We start from the raw sequence: 17,404 nt of genomic DNA on the forward strand, positions 1-17,404 counted from the left end.
TTTTTTTTTTTTTTTTCCGTTATCTTGCCTGGAACTAGGCAACTGTATCAATTTCCAACCATTTCCAAATCATGCTGCCCACGTACATGCCATGCTGCCTGCCTCCTCCCTCCTAACCTCTCCTCAAATATCCTCCCTGAACACCCCGCTTTCCCAACTCTAGCTGCCCTTTTCGGACTAGGGAGTTACTGAGATCCACTTGCAGATATTCTGTGATTTTTTTTCTCTTACATTTTGTTTTGTTATTTAAAAAAAAAAAATTTTTTTTGTGAGGCAATTGGGGTTAAGTGGCTTGCCCAGAGTCATACAGCTAATAATTATTATGTGTCTGAGGTCGAATTTGAACTCAGGTCCTCCTGACTTTAGGGCCAGTGCTTCATCCACTGTGCCTCCTAGCTGCTCCACCTCCACCTACATTTTAACTTCTATGGGATCTACTTTGATGTTGGATATTTAAAGAGAGAATCAAAGAATTAGAACACTTGCTATGGAAAATACAATAGAGAATCAATTGCAGAAGAAAAAAAAAAGGATTGCCTAGTAGTAATAAAGGCCTAGTTGACAATGGCTAACAAAAAAATTGTAGTGAGCCTATTCATTCAGAAATTAAAAAGAGCTCAGTAAAATTTTCCTTAAAAACTTTCATGATTTTTCACATGTATAACCTATATCTGATTGCTTGCCATCTCAGGGAGAAGGGAGGGATAGAGTTTGGAACTCAAAACTTAAAAAAATATTTAAAATTGTTTAAACATGTAATTGGGGGAAAATAAAATATTATAAAAAAACTTTCATCATTTTATGTGAACTTTTAGGTTCAAGTAAGAAAAGTATTATTTGGCAGTCTTTTGGCTAATCTGATAAACATGGGTGACCAAATTTAGTTATTTGAATGAAATAATCCATTCTGGGTCCTGAATTATATCACTTGGTTGTTTCCACTTTCCTTTGACCTATGTAGATACACCACCTTAAAGGTAAAATTCTCTTTGTGTACATTCACATTTCATTCCTTCCTAATTAAAAAATCCTTTTGATTGTGTTCTATTGAAACTGAAGTATGTTTCTTGCTGGCATGACAGAAAGTAGTTTTTCTCTTACTTATATCATGGAAACCACTAGAGGTCATCCATACCTTAATTTTGGGGACTATATGCCAAAAATAGTTCCATAAAGATGATTTCCATAGAGGTATAAGAATAATAGCACACAATAATACAGCCATTTATGGTTTGCAATCTTGGTGGGGCCTTTCAATTTAGTTTAACTTGGACCTAAGTGGACGTAATCTAAGAAATTTATTATTATCACTAAAATCCTAGACAGGCCAATATTCAGCACTAGAGTGACTATAAATCTTTCTCATTACATTATTGGTTCCTTAAAGTCAGGGACTGCAAGCTTTCACTTAATTTGGTCTTTCTCGTGGTGTCTAATACAGTGACCCACTGATGGGTGTCATGATGGATTGATAGTGTTTGCTCATTCTTGGTTTTTTGCCATGCCCCTAATTTTACGAATAATAGAATATCAGGGGATATTTCTTTCTTCAGCTCACAGCAGCCCCCAACACCCTGGACACTTAGAGTTGGGCATCAGGATGAGAATCATTGGTGACCCTAGGATTGTTAAACTTCAAGCCAGGGATGATGTCAGTACCTAGGCAGGGGGGTGGAGTACAGGGAAAGTCTTGGACTACTTCAGCAGTAAGCAAGGGCCCTTGATATTAGTTACTCTTGTCTTTAGGAAAGAGCCTTTAATATGTGTGGGTGTCAGGAGTGCCTTTACCAAAAGCTAACCCAGAGTCAGAGCCACGATGACAGAAAAGCAGGGGGGCGGAGCCAAGATGCTCGAGTGAAAGCAGTGACTTGCTTGAGCTCTCCCCCAAACCCCTCCAGAAAAGCAGGAAGAAGCGCAGTTAAGCCCTTCCCTCACAAGACTTTTAAATATACCTAAAAATGTACCAGACCAAGTCATCATCAGAAAATCCAAGAAAAAAAAAAGTGAGTCACAGTGAGTCATATTTATAGCCCAGGTCTTCAAAGGGAGAGAGACAAAGAAGTCTGTGGACAGTGGAGACTGGGGTTTAGCCAGGAATAACAGTGTGGTGCATTCTACTGTAGGAGTAGGCTGTACATGAGGGCAAAAACACTTCCAGATGGAGCACAGAGGGGCATGCCCTTGTCTAGAGTATAGGAATAGCTTCCAAATGGAAGCTCTGTTACTCACTACCCAGTTCTGAGTCATAGGTTCTGGGTGACTGAGTGGGAGATTTTCACCTAGAGGTGGCATTCCAGGGAGAGGAACGTTGTGGACCCTAGGCTGCATGCTGAGCACGCAGGAAGCAAGTTCAGAAGCAAATAACAGCTAGGTTGACTAAGTATGATCCCAGGAACAGAGTATGATTTCAGTTCCAGTCTCCAGATCTATCTGATACCTGTAGAAGAATAGCCAGGGCAGAAATACCAAACCAAAAGGGAGCTTCCGTTTCTGTCACTCTGAATCTGCGGAACTTTCCAGTTGACTGATTCTGACTGAGTCGAGCAGCAGTTTACTGGTAGTCTTATCTGGGACAAGCCTACAGATGTGTTCCTCAGACCCAAACCCAGATCAGAAACTTGTAGAGCTCAGACCAGGAGGGCAGTGATCAGACTTTGCCCTGAATCAAACTATTTTGGGAGCCCTGGAAGCTCTCAGGTCCCCAGCCTCAGCTGTCTCTGAGATCCTTACTTGCTAGGTGGCACAATGGATAAAGTGTTGGACCAGGAGTCAAAAAGACCTGAGTTCAAATCTAGACTCAAACACTAGCTGTGTGACCCTGGGAAAGTCACTTAACTTCTTCCTCATCTGTAAAATGGGGATAATAATAGCATCTACCTCCTAGGGTTGTTGTTAGGATAAAATGAGATAATATTGTAAAGTGTTTTGCAAGTCTTAAAGTGCTACATAAATACTAGTTATCATGGAATAACACAACACTTGATATTCTAAGAAAGCAGCAATGAGACCTTAGCTCAGCCTGGACATTCCTTCCAAAAGTTCACAGTGTATAACATAAAGTCAAAAGTCAGGAAGTAGGTTAGAAGAATGAACAAACAAAAAAAGCATCCCACTATAAAAAACTGTTATGATGATGAGGACATTCAAGACACAGATTCAAGAGAGTGATTCTAAAACATTTACAAACAAAGCGTCAAAGAAAAAGATAGCTTGGGCACAGATTCACCTAGAATTCCCAGAAGAGGTAAAACAGGAGTTTAAAAAGGTTTTTTTTAGGCAATTGGGGTTAAGTGACTTGCTCAGGGTCATACAGCTAGTAAGTGTCAAGTGTTTGATCTGAGGCCGGATTTGAACTGAGGTTCTCCTGACTTCAGGGCCCGTGCTCTATCCACTGTGCCACCTAACTGCCCCTAAAAAAAGTTTTAAAAAATTTATAAATGAAGTGAAAATAATAGAGGAATAAACTGAAAACAAATAAGAGTTATGAAAGGAAGAATTGGAAAGGGGATTAGTAGCTTGGCACAACATTACTCAAGGTATAAAACATTACTCAAGCAATAAATTCCCTGAAAATCAGAAAGGATCAAATAGAAACTAATGACTCCATGAGAAAATAAGAACTATTAAAACAAAGTCAAAAGACTGAAAAAGAAACCAGAAGAAAATGTAAGGTTATCTTATAAAAAAAAAATTGATCTGGAAAACAGATTGAGCAGAGAGAATTTCAGAATCATTAGACTACCTGAAATATATGACCAAAGAAAGAAAGAAAGAAAGAAACTAGACACTACATAGCAAGAAATCACAAAAAGAAAACTGCTTATGTCTCTCCAAACCAGAGGGCAAAATGGAAATAGAAAGAATTCAGGGGTCACATCTTGAAAGAAACTCCAAAATAAAAACTTCCAGGAACATTATAGCCAAAATCCAGAGTTTCCTGCTCAAAGGAAAAAATATGGCAAGCAGAAACAAAGAACTCAAATACAAAGGAGTCAGAGTCAGGGTTATATAAGATTTAGCAGCAAACCATAATAAAGAAGGGGGTGGGGGAGTTTGGAATATGATGTTCTAGAAGGCAAAGTATATAGGCTTAAAACCAAGAATAACTTACTCATCAAACCTGAATGTAATTTTACAGGGGAAAAATTGGATCTTTAATGAAATAGAGGACTTCGAAGCATTTCTGATAAAAAACCAGAGCTGAAGAACTAAAGAACATAAACTGTTTAATATGGGGAGATGATATATGTGTCCCCTCAGAGCCCTGTGATCATCAAAGTTTATAGAGGGAGTCGAACTAGATAGAGGGCTTGGGAATAGTTATGTTCTGTTTTGATTTTCTTAAAAGAATAATGAAAAGAGTGGGGAGGAAGAATCTAATAGGAGGGAAAAAGGATGAGGAAAATATCTCACATAATTGGAGGGTCCAACTATAAGTCTATACAAATGAAAAGGAAGGGCTAGAGAGAGCAAGAAACACTTGAACCTTGCTCTCATCTGAAATGGTCAAAGGAGTGAAGAATATACCCCCCCCCCCACACACAGAGGTACGGAAATATATTTCACTCAACAAGAAACAGAAAGGAAAGGGAAGAAAGGAAAGGGGGGTAGATTAAGGTGGGGGATTAATCTTAAGCAAAGCAAACTCTAAGGATGTACAAAATATTTGTAGCAGCTTTTTTTTGCAGAGCTGGAAACTGAGGGAGTGTCCATCAATCAAGGGATGGCTGAATGAGTTGTGTTATATAAATATGACAATGCTATTGTGCTATAAAAAATGATAAAGGGCATGGTTTCAGAGAAGCCTGGGAAGATTTATATGAACTGCTGTGGAATGAAGTGAGCAGAAACAGAACAATTTATATAATGACAACCCTATTGTAAAGACATCTTTGAAAAACTTGGAAACTTTGATCAACCATTTGGCTATGGTTTCATACAAAAGAAAAAAGAATTCATTCCTTACTCCCTGCTAAAGTTATGCTATAAAGTTCAATTCACAATTAATAGCTTACTGTGCTCAGTACTTGTAGATGACACAAGGGACAATGGAAAGATTCATGGTGATTGTAAGTAGGTTTTGGCATATTACCAGTGATAGAGAAGTGGCATACAAGACACCATCCAGGAAATGCATGATCACAAAAAGGAAGTGAGACAGTCCAGTATAAACAAAGAGAGGATAGATTGGCAATCTGAGTATCCTTGGAACATTCAATTGGTTCTCATGAGATATTAAGAGAAACAGAGGAAGGCTTTCAGTACATTGTCAGACCTGTGTTTGAGGAATATCACTTTGGCAGCTGTGTGGGGATAGATCAAAGAAGGAAGAAGCTTAAGGAAAAAAGAGCAATTAGAAAGATAATGCAATAGTCCAGGCAAGAGGTGATAAAGGCCTGGACTCAAGTGATGTAAGTAGAGAGAAGTGGACAAATATGAAGCATGTTGTGCAGGGAGAAGCTAGAAACCTTGGCAACTGGCTGGATAAGGGGGATGAGAGAGTGAAGACTCCATGATCATTCCAAGGTTGTGAAATGGAAGGAGGGTGGTACCAGTGACTGAAATAGACAAACTTGGTATAAGGGTGGGTTTGGGGGGAAAGGTAATGAATTCTGTCTTTGACATGTTCATTTTGAGATGTCGATAGCTTATCCAGTTGTAAATGTCCAATAGGTGATTAGTGATGTTGGATATGTAGATCTGTGAGTCATCTGCATAGAGATGATAATTGAACCCACTGGGGTTGATGAGGTTGCCAAGAGAAACAGTGTAGAAAGAGATGAGAAAGGGGCCCGAGACAAAGCCTTGGGAAATAGCCGTAGTCAAAGGTAGAATACGGATGATGAGCCAGCAAAGGAGATGGAGGAGAAAGAGTCTTCACAAAAAAGATGGCGCTTGAACTAGGTCTTGAAAGAAGATGATTTTTTGAGTGGAGAAGACAGATTGCTATAGTTATTTTTTTTTAAAGGAAAGGATGCATGACGTTACATACTTGAATGATAGTTATTGCCAGTAAGAGAGAAGATAAAAGATAAACAATAGGAAGGCTGATATTACAAATATAACTAAACCTGTAAAGAGAGGAGCAAAGTGCACTAGAGAAGACATCCAAATGTTTCTCAGATTCACCAAAGGCACCTGGTATTTTTTTTTAGCTTTATCCCTTGTTGGGTTTATTCTATAATTGTTACTCCTTCTTTCCTAGTGGTCAGTTTCCTGTAGGAATCCTAGAATGATGACATATGGACTCTCCCTTAAATAGCCAGTAAACATTTTTACTGTAAACTTTTTTTGGGGGGGTGAGTTGAGCTGATACAATATGCTCATAAACGCTTATGATGAGGTAAGTGTAATTATGAAGGTAAAAAATGCACTCTCAGGACCACAAGCTGACTATACTCCAATATAGTCAAAAGGCAGAAAATTCAGTGTAGTGAGTCAATGTCCTGGCTCTTTAGGCAGAGAAGGAAATAACAAGTGTTGGGTCTGGTGGATTTGGTGAGAGCAGGACAACTCTGTAGGTAAATAATGATACCTTTTGATCCAAAGAACAAATGGGAGAAGAAATTATGAACCATCACAGCAATATTGATTTCCAGAAGTTACCATATAGTGTGGTCATCATCTTGAGTAATATTCTACCAGGAAAACTAGGAACTCACCATCATTTATATTGGTCACCATACTTAGCTCAGAAATTCTGACTGGGGAGAGGAGAACTGGGTGAAAATGTCCTTGGAATTTCATAGCTGGTCCTAAAGGAGGAACATGTTTCAGAGAGGTTAATGGGAAAAAATTCTTTTCCCATTTGGCATAAAAAGATGTAGTAGGAGACAAAATGAGCTTTTAGTTCTTTTTAATTTTTTTTCTTAGTTAACAAATTTCATCGTTACAGACTGAGTAGGTATCAGGGATCTCAGCTGACCTTGGAATTACGACTCTTGAAGTTACAGTTATCCCTTTAACATCATGACTTTCCTTATTGCAATTTTGATATATGGCGGGTCAGCATAAGAAATTAAATAGGAGTTTTTTGGGAATTTTGTAGAAGCTGTAGATGATACGCGAAGGCCAGCAGACAACACAGAAAAAGTTTAGAAGCTCAGGAATGCTTAAAATACATGTATAGTATTGTATCATATCAACATATTTTATCTTTTAATACCATAATAATTCAGACTTCTTCTCTGGTATGATGGGAGGGCCAAAAAAATTTATGTGGATTTTCCAGATCGCAGGGGCGCTGCGCTCCTAACCCCTGTGTTGTGGAAGAGATAACTGTAAAGTCGTCCTTTAATACTTAGGACTTGTGCGACCATTTAACAAATCATTTAATGAGCTCAGCTATAAAATGGGCATCATAATACTTATACTACTCACCTCGCCAGGTTGCTGTAAGGAAAGTGCTATGTAAATTTTAAAGGCTACATGAATGTAGAGCTCTTTTGTTGTTGTTGTTATTGGGCTCACATCTACTCACCTACTGAGGTGTTCCCCATGACAAGAGGACATTTAGGGTACTTTACTTTCAGCTCCAAGAGTTCATTTAGGGTTACAGGGGAAATCCAAGTAATCCTCTCACCATAAAAAGTCAGAGTTTCTTTATTGGGATCTTCTGCCATTCTCTGTGGGAAAACAACATGCAGTGGATAATGCCTTTCTAATTAGATTATAAAATCAGTGATCCTCTATAGAGAACAATTTCAGGAACTCTCCAGCCCTGCAGCACCTCCCATGGTTGTTCTCTGAAATTCAACATTCAGAATTTCATCCTTTGAGCTTTGAAACTCCCACTGTTTTCAGAGGGCTGAGATTTAAGGGGGCTGGAGGTGGAAGCTACAGAGGGGACAGCCAGCTGATTGATTAAGGAGATAAGGCATCAGACTGAGGGCCCTGGAGACCAAGCTTTCAAGGGCTTCATAGCTTTGCTTGGGGATACACAGCTCATCAAGGGTCCAGTGAGAGAATCTCTATGAAAGAATGCTAAAAGATGATGCTTCTGTCAGTCAACAAGCATTTAATTAAGTGCTTCCTATGTGCCAGGAACCATGCTAAGTGCTAGAGATACAGGGAAAGTCAAAATAGTACCTCCCCTCAATGAGGTTCTTAACTTGGGTATCATCCTATTCTCTCTCTCTCTCTCTCTCTCTCTCTCTCTCCCCAAATATATATATATATGTGAATATATACTTGTATTTCAAAATAATTATTTTATTTGTATTTTATTTTATGCACTTAAAAACACTATTTGGAAAAGCGTTCCACAGCTTTGCTAGAAGCTGAAGGTTAAGATCCTTTGTCTAAGGCTTCTGAATAGAACAACAGCCTGCCTTTGGTGAGCTACAAAGTGTGGCTATTTATAAATTTATGATATTATCAATTGCACAGGAAGATAAATAAGGATGGTTTCATTCAACTGAATTTGCCATGGTGATAGGTAAGTAGAAGAGAGAAAAGCAACACATCTTACCAATAGTTCTGGGGGGAAAATGAGATCCTGGGTTGGATCCAAGGGCTGGAACTCCTCTTTTGTGTATAGTTGGGTGCAGATCTTCAAAAAGAAAGCAAAGTTGAGGCATTTAAATCTAGGACTATGGGAAAGAAGTTCTTACCCTAAGTAGGCAAAAGGAGCATTACAAAGAGATCTCCAATTTCCTTGCCTTCTAGAAGAGAAAGTTCAAAGTCCCCGTGGGACATTGCAAAACAAATGCGTTTTAGATGAGAAACTTGATAGTAATAATAGCTAGTATTTATATAGTGTTTTAAGATTGCAATACGCATCTCCTGAGATCATCACAATAGCCCTGGGAGGTAAATGCTATTATCATCCACATTTTACACATGAGGAAACTGAGGTAGATTGGTTAAGAGAATTGACCAGGGTCGTACAGCCAGGAAGTGTCTAAAGCCTAATTTAAACTCAGGTCTTCCTGACTCCAGGTCTGGTGTTCTATCCATTTTTACTTCCATATTGCATGAAACTTCCTAAACGTAAAAGAGGTGAGGATCAGAATATGAACTTGTAACAATTAATAGAAAAATCAAAACTAACAGTGTCACATTTCAGCTCTGGGTCCACCTTCTCCTCTGTCACAAACTTGTAAGCAATAACTATAAAGAAATGGGGCAGCTAGTTGGTACCATAGGACATAGAGCCCTGGGGACTGGAGTCAGCAAGACTCATCTTGAGTTCAAATCTGGCCTCAGGCACTTACTAGCTATGTGACCTTAGCCAAGTAACTTAATCCATTTTGCCTCAGTTTCCTCATCTGTCAAATGAGCTGGAGAAGGAAATGGCAAACCACTCCAGCTTCTTTGCCAAGAAAACCCCAGATAGGGTCATAAAGTGTCTGACACTATTGAACAACAACAACAACAAAATAAACAAATGGGGGGAGGGGAAGTAACTCACGTCATTTTTCTGATGAGATGATGAAGTTTGATTTTCTTCTTGATCCAAACAACATTTCCCTGTTCCCTTCATTTGACAACAGTTTGACTCCTAAAAAAGGGTGAAATCCTGAGAATCATTTATGCATCTAAATGGGTTCATCTTTAAGAAAACCAAGCAATTTATAATACAGGAATAAATTTGCTTAGTTACTTCTTCCGTAGGAGAACCCATAATCAAAATGACAACCATGAGGGAGGGCCTTCTATTGAAAAATGTAGGAAACTAACTCTTTATATTTCATAGAACTTATCTTTCTTTCTCCCTTTCTTTCTTCCTCCCTTTTTTTTCTCCTTCCCTCTCTTCATTTCTCTCTTTCCTCCCTTCCCTCCCTTTCTTTTTCCTTTATTTCTCTTTCTTTCTTTTTTCCTCCCTCCCTTCCTTATTTCTTTTCCTCCCTCCCTCCCTCCCTTTTTTTCTTCCTTCTGATGGGAATGGGATGTGGACCCCAAAAAAGGAAAAGCCCCTGGACTTTGCCACGTACCCCAGATCCTGAGGCATTGCTCATCCCAGTAATCCTTTCAACTGTTCTTTCATTGTGGCCCTCTAAATTTTCTGTTACCTGGGGACTACCCCAGCCTACTTCCTACTCTTTAATCCCATCCAGATCCCCTTTCTCTGTTACCTCCAGACCACCCCAGGCTATTTGCCACCCCTTAATCCCATCCAAATCTTCCCACAATCTTTTTCCCTATAAAAAAACATTAGCCGTGTCTCTATCAAATGCGCAGACCCACTAGGAATCTTGTCTACCCCAACTGGTGTTTTAATAAACTACTTGGACTGAAAGAAGGCTTGAGTGGTCAAATTCTTTCCAGGAAGATCCATGCCCTTTGCCCTTGCATTTTGGGGTTCCTAAGACCTCTAGACTGCAACACTTCCTTCCATCCTTCCTTCCTTTCTTTTTCTTTCTTTCAACAATAAAAGTTTTACAGATCTTTATCTTTATAAACTTTTGCAAAGACCTCTAGACTGCAACACTTCCTTCCATCCTTCCTTCCTTTCTTTTTCTTTCTTTCAACAATAAAAGTTTTACAGATCTTTATCTTTATAAACATTTGCAGGAAACTAGTTATAGATGAGTGACTGGGGACAGGTTAAACATTGACAGCTAATGAATTTTAACATGTTGGTCATTCCCTTCTTCTTTTTCCTGTCCTGTAACTACTCACCTCATACACACTTCTGCAAAATGTTCTCCCCTGAACACCTTCTGCCTCTGCCCATAGCTGACCCCTCTGCTCAAATGCTTATCACCACTCCATTCTGAATTCTTTTCAGGGTGTGACTTCCCCCAAAACCAGGACAAATAGGACCTAATATATACATAAAGTTAGTCTTTTGGAAGAGATAATAGACTGTTCAGAGTTGGTATGAATTATTCTTATGGAGAGAAACCAGATTTGGATCAACTCAAAAAGTATTTTCTTTGTCAGGGCTCTTCCCTCTGTGGGAGAATTGTTTTCTGCCATTGAAATATCTTTGGGGCTTAATAGCTGCATGGTAAGCAGTAGAATGTAAGCTCCACAATGGGAGAGACTGGTTCCTAGTCCCTTGCACATAGTAGGTGCTTAATATGTTTGTTTAATTGAATTGCCTAGATTTGAGTGGTAGGGATCTCTAGCCATGCTTCTGACAGCATCTATGCTGCCATCATGCCCAGGTCTGGCCCTAGAAAGGCTATAATATCCTTACCCAGGTTTTTCTCCAGATGGAAGACAATCTTAAATTTTCTTTATTTCTATTCCTCAGCAAGTACTCTATTTCCACTATGGTTCAACCCACTGTTTAATGAGACTCACAAGCTGTAAATATCATTGCCCCATTTAGTGACATTGGCCTGCCGTAAGAAAACTTGACAGGGCTGTTTGGAGTTCCCAAGAGCCCCAGGCTTTGCCAGCATGCCAACCACCAGCCCCAGGCACCTGTAGAGACAGCTCTGCCCCATCTCTAAGGAGCAGCACCCACTTCCTGCCACATTTGTCCCTTTGTACTAACAAAGGAACTTAATACCAGAACAGAGAACATTGGGCCCCCTTCCTAGAATCACACAGCAATGTGCTGTTGCATAGACTTGCTGAGTTCTACTGGATCTTGAAATCTAGTTCTTGGTCCCCTTTTCAGGATTCCATTTCCCACCTGTTTCCTTTGTGCCTCTGAAGTGATCCCTGGACATTTTCCTCTCTGCTCAGATAGTTTGCTCTTGTCTACCTGTTCTGGGTCTCTAGCCATATATCCTATGTGGGTTCCACTCACTTCTGGTTCCAACCATTTGATCCCAGGCCCTTGGATAACAATGATGGACAATCTAACAGGACTTTACATCTTGCCTGCTCCTTCTTGATTAGCCTGGTACTCAGAACCTGTCTTCCTTCGGTGTCCCATCTTACAGGAACACAGATTCTCCTCCTGGCTCTGCCCTTAACTTGCTATACGACATTGAGTAATTCACATTTTCTTCTGGACGTGACTCTCTGAACAATGAGGGAACTGGATGAGATTATCTTCCAGGTCCCTTTTAGTTGGGACATTCTGTGCTCCTGGGAATCTGTACCTGACCCCTAGTTGTGATCTTTTACTTATAGAATGTATCATTCAGTATAATCTGGGAGCCTGACCTGGGTTCAGTCTTGGCTTTCCTAGCTCAGTCCCGCTAAGCGATCACTAACAAACGAATCCCTACTTTGGTTATAATATCAGTTCGTTTTCCTTGGGCCCTTTGGATGGGTCCAACATTTCACTCTGATAAAATGTGCTGCCTGCCCTCAGCAAACTGGTAAAGTGCCAATGAATCAGCATAAGGAACTGATCTGTCTACTTTAGCATCTAAACTACCCTAGAATTTTCCATCCTTTCCACATGGGTTATCTTTTCTAGACCTGGAGCAACTGACTATTATTTGTGCTCAAGCTTCAGGCTATTCCCCCTCCTCATCAGTCTCCTACTTACAGTACAGAAAGTTCTGCTGCTTTCTAGAATTGAGCGATATCCAGTGCAGCGGCATAGGTTACCTGAAAATAGAGGAAATACAATTTATAAACGGGTTTTATTTTGAGAGCCTTATCTAGAAACTTAGAGCTGACATGACTTTTTACCAGGATTTTTAAAGTCAGAAAATAAGGTTTTAATTATGATTTTTATCCAATTACTGATTTTTTTTTCTCTAATCAGAACAAAAAAGTTTTCTCTTTCCTCTTAGGATCACAGATTTAGAGTTGGAAGGGACCTTAGAGGTCATGTAACCTGATATCATCTATTCAAATCAACAAATCAATGATAATTGAGTAAATGCTTATTATGTGCAAAGCTCTGCCTGTGGTACTAGCAATGGGGTATGGGCCCAAGCTGAGACCTTTGCCCCTCACCCCAAAAAGAATTTGGGTCCCATTTGTCTATGGGCCCCAGAAAACCCTTGAAGTCTCAAGTGGTTGCTTGAGGTTATAATCCACTCAACTGGCCTTTCCTTATCAGTCTAGTCCCAATCTCCCAATTCTTTGTTATCCTAATCAAGCCTAGCACTCTATTGTCTGTTCCTGGATGACCCCATTCAACCTCCCAGACATTCTCATTGGGATTCTTCCAGGACTCACCCCCAGTCACCCCAGCTTCAAGATCCTCCCTAAACTCTTCCTCCACTACTGGCCACTCCTTCTCCTAGGCCCCCTAGTCACCCCAAAACTATTTGGCCACTCTAAGATCCCTCCCATAGTCTTTCTGTATATAAAATCCTTCCTGGTAGCCATTTAGGGGCTGAGACTTCCTCATGCCCACTCGTCTTTACAGGCGTCACAAAAGGTCAGATTCCTGAAGAGTCTGGCCTACATGGCTTATCTTTAATAAACCTTGTCTTTGGCTGAAAGAAGGCTTGGGTCGAATTCTTTTGGGCATGACCCACGTGTGGTGATTTTGGGCTCTAAGTACCCCTAACATCTAAACCTCAACATTAGAACAAAAAACTATTCTCTTTCCTCTTAGGATCACAGATTTAGAGTTGGAAGGGACCTTAGAAGTTGTGTAACCTAATATCATCTATTCAAATCAATGAATCAATGATAATTGGGTAAATGCCTACTATGTGCAAAGTTCTGCCTGTGGTGCTGGGGATACAGAGACAAAATAATAATAATAGCAACAAAACTAGCATTTCTATAGTCCCTTAAGGTTTGTGGAACACTTTACACATGCTATCTCATTTGGATATTACAACAGCTTTGTAATGTAGAGGCTGTTATTATACCCATTTTTAAATGAGGAAACAGGGTCTGGGAGGGATTAAGCGACTGCCCAGAGTCACTTAGCTGGTAAGTGTGAGAAGAAAGATTTCTACTTAGGTTTCCCTGAATCTAAGGCCAGCACCCTATCCACTATGCCACAAATAGTTCTGTCCCTCAAGGAGTTTACTTTCTAATTGGGAAAACAACAATTACACATATATACATAAAGTAGGATCCAGGGCTCTTCTAAGACCTAGTCCAATCTTGGGCCTTGACTCTAAAAGAGTCAATTTATCTTCTTTTGGTTTATTATCCCAACTTGGATTAATCCAGGAAAGTTTCCAAATGAAAACAAGTATAGCTAATGTCCAAGACACCTCAAATATAGGTAGCAGAAGCACTTGCCATTAAAAAAAAATCTTTTTTTATTTAACATCTTATTTTTTCCCAATTACATGTTTTTAACATTTGTTTTTTTTAAATTTTGAGTTCCAAATTCTCTCTCTCCCCTTCCCCCTCCTTGAGAAGGCAAGCAATTTGATATACATTATACATGTGGAGTCATGCAAAACATATTTCCATATTAGTCATGTTGTGAAAGAAAATACAACCTCCTTTCCCAGACCCCCAAAAAACAAAACAAAAAAAAAAACAACAACTCAAGAAAAATAGAGTAAAAATAGTATGCTTCAATCTGCATTCAGATCCAATCAATTCTTCCTCCGGAGGTGGACAGCGGTTTTTCATGATAAGTCTTTTGGAATTGTCTTGGATCATTGTATTGCTGAGAATAGCTAAATCATTCACAGTTGATTATCATACAATATAAGCACCTGACATCTTGCCAAACTTCAGATAATACACTAGAGACGCATTAGGTTAAAAAAGGGTTTTTAAAAAATCTGACAAAGTTCAGACAAAAGACAATATCAATGCATAAAACTATTAAGTAAAGATATATAGAGCCCTGCAGTTTGACTTCTTGTTTCTTCCTCTGCTGATACTGCTCAAATGAGATAATATTTGTAAAGCACTTAGCATAGGGCCTGGCACATAGTAGGCACTTTATAAATGTGTATTCCCTTCCCTCTTTCCAAGATCAACAATGATTTCTCAATCCCCAAAATTCAATGGTGTTTTCTCAGTCCTCATCCTTCTTAACCACTCCCTCCTTCTGGATAGCCTTTTCATTTCTGGCTAGCTCTCAGCCATCATTCTCTTTGATCTTTCAACAGTATTTGACATTGTTGATCCTCCTGGATGTTCCCTCCTTCCTTAGCTTCCATGATATTACTATCTCTTGGTTCTCCTATTTGTTTGAGTATGCCTTCTTAGTTTTGTAAAAAAAATTTTGGCCTGTTCCTCCTATCCCCTCAGAGTGAATGTCTCGCAAGGCTCAGTCTTACAACCTCTTCCTGTCTCTATGCTCTCATTCATAGTGACCTCATTTCATCCCATTAGTTTAATTATTATCTCTTTACAGATTATTCCCAAATCTACGTATCTAGTCCCAAATTTTTACCTTTGTTCCAGTTCCACATTCCAAACTGCTTGCAACACATCCACTTGGATGACCTACCAGCATTTTGTTCAGGTGGTGTAATATAAAGAGTGCTGGACTTAGAGTTAGGAAGAACTGAGTTCAAATCTCACCTCTGACCCTTAATAGTTTGTATAATCCTAGGCAAGTCATTTAACCTCTTCCAGCCTCAGTTGTCCACCCCATCTGTAGAATGGAGGAATGATGGCATCTACATCACAGAGTTATTGTGAAATTAACATATGTAAAGCATTCTGCAAACTGTAAAGCCTACACATAAAGGCTAACTATTCCCACTAAAATTGTCTTTCCTTCCAACTTTCTATTTCTATTGATAGCATCACTATCTTACCACTTATCTAGGCTTGAAACCTTGGGATCATCTTGGACTCTTTTTTGCTCTTTTTCTTATTCTTTCCCCTCCACGCAAACAGTTGTTGGGTTTCACCAATTCTACATCTATAACATCTCTCAAATTGATGCCCTTCTCTGCACTCGCAATGCCACCATCTTTATCTAGCCTGTGTTAACCCTCACCTACATTATTGTCGTGGTCTCCTAACCAGTCTACCTGCCTTTCTTCTCTCTCATTTAACATCTATCCTTGCACGAACTACAGAAAAATTCATTCTAACATGCAGGGCTGACCTCTTCTCTCCGGCTGAGGAACTTCCAAATGCTCTCTATCTAGCCTGTAGCATAAAATACAAATGCCTTAGCCTGGCTCTTACAGACCTCTGTGATCTGACTCCAACCCTTTCCAGACTTATTTCCTATTTCTCCATTTTGTGTACAACTAACTAGTCCTGTATCTAGTCCTTCCATCTCCCACATACTCCATGCTTGGAAGGCACTCCCTTTACATCTTCACCTGTGGAAAATCTCTTCTTTCAAAGTCCAGGTTAGGTGCTATTTCCTCCATAAAGCATTCTCTGATCTCAGCCAGATGGGGGAAAGTCTCTTTCTCCTCAAATTTTCTTAGCCTACTTTATCTCGTTTACCCTTATTGCAATCTTTCTTTGTTCGTACTAATTTGTGCATTTGTCTGATTTCCCCCATTAGAATGTAAGCTCCCTAAAGGCAGAGATTATTTTGATTTATTTTTCAATTTAGTATTCCTTGGCCTTAGCTTAGTGACTGGTGCATAGTAATTACTTAATACATGTTTTTTTCAATTGAAAAACTTTGATTACAAGATCTGAATTTAGGTTTTTTTTTTCTTTTTAATTCCTGTATTATTCTTTTCCCACTCTCCCATTCCCTCTATACTCTTTAGAATCGGTCCTTGGCTTGTCTTTCCTGTCCTGTACCAGGGATCGACAATTTCATTCTTTCTCTCCCTATTCCCCATAAGTAAAACACTAGCTTACAAAAAAATTATTGATCTATTTGCCACATCTTGAGGATGTTGAGTTGCTCAATAGGTTTCCCCAGATTTTCCAGTTCAGTAAAGCACAAACATAGGCTAACAGCTGGTTGAATTCACAGGTTTAGAAAGTTTGTTCCTCACAGGATTAAATGTAATAGGCTTTTCACCTGCTCCCCAAACCCCTCATTCCTCCTTTATCTAAACCTACCTCCCAGGGCTTCAGTCAGCTGCTCTGGAGAGGGCTCTGGGTGGTTCCTCAGGAGAGCATACAAGGACATCACCATCCCTGGGGTGCAGAATCCGCACTGAGTACCGTGGCCTTTGGCAATCCTCTCCTGGGTTGGCACATATGTAGGCATAGGATTATAAGATGGAGAGTTAGAAGAGTGCTTAGAGATCATCTAAGCTTCTTAACCTTTTCTGTGCAATGGACTCCTATGACCATCTTGTGATGACCCCTCATGACTTGTGATACCTACATTCATAACAGGAGGAAATGCTAAATTTCAGTTAGATTTTAGTGAAAATAAAGATGTAATACCCCCTTTCCTCCCTTCCAAGTTCTTAGAGTCCATGAAATCTACTCCAGGACCCCTTAGGGGTTTGAGAACTCTAGGTTAAGAATCCCTGAACTAAGTTTAATTCTCTCATTTCATAGATGAAGAAGCCAATGCCCAAAGAAATTACTTTCTCAAGGTCACACAGGCAGTAAGTTGAAGCAGCTAAGTGGTACAGTGGATATGGGCCTGGAGTCAGGAAGACCTGAGTTCAAATCTAGCCTCAGACACTTACTAGCTGTGTAGTCCTGGGCAAGTCATTTAACCTCTTTT

General features: G+C 39.6%; 1 protein-coding gene across 4 annotated transcripts in view; it reads right to left on the reverse strand.

Annotated features, from left to right (window-relative positions):
* The window catches only part of AOX1 (aldehyde oxidase 1), a 123,908-nt gene that overhangs the window by 83,816 nt on the left and 22,688 nt on the right, over positions 1–17,404 (reverse strand). For 3 of the 4 annotated variants that reach the window (XM_027873820.1, XM_027873822.1, XM_027873819.1), the window contains exons 5-10: positions 16,783–16,909; positions 12,401–12,462; positions 9,413–9,502; positions 8,471–8,551; positions 7,481–7,625; positions 6,663–6,755 (exon numbers count right to left, since the gene is read on the reverse strand). In XM_027873820.1, coding sequence (XP_027729621.1) covers positions 6,663–6,755; positions 7,481–7,625; positions 8,471–8,551; positions 9,413–9,502; positions 12,401–12,462; positions 16,783–16,909 — 598 coding nt within the window. The remainder of the gene's footprint in view (positions 1–6,662; positions 6,756–7,480; positions 7,626–8,470; positions 8,552–9,412; positions 9,503–12,400; positions 12,463–16,782; positions 16,910–17,404) is intronic. The other variant, XM_027873821.1, reaches the window with a different exon arrangement.

Source organism: Vombatus ursinus, unplaced genomic scaffold (assembly GCF_900497805.2).
Source record: "Vombatus ursinus unplaced genomic scaffold, bare-nosed wombat genome assembly UNPS02014802.1, whole genome shotgun sequence".
NCBI lineage: Eukaryota > Metazoa > Chordata > Mammalia > Diprotodontia > Vombatidae > Vombatus > Vombatus ursinus.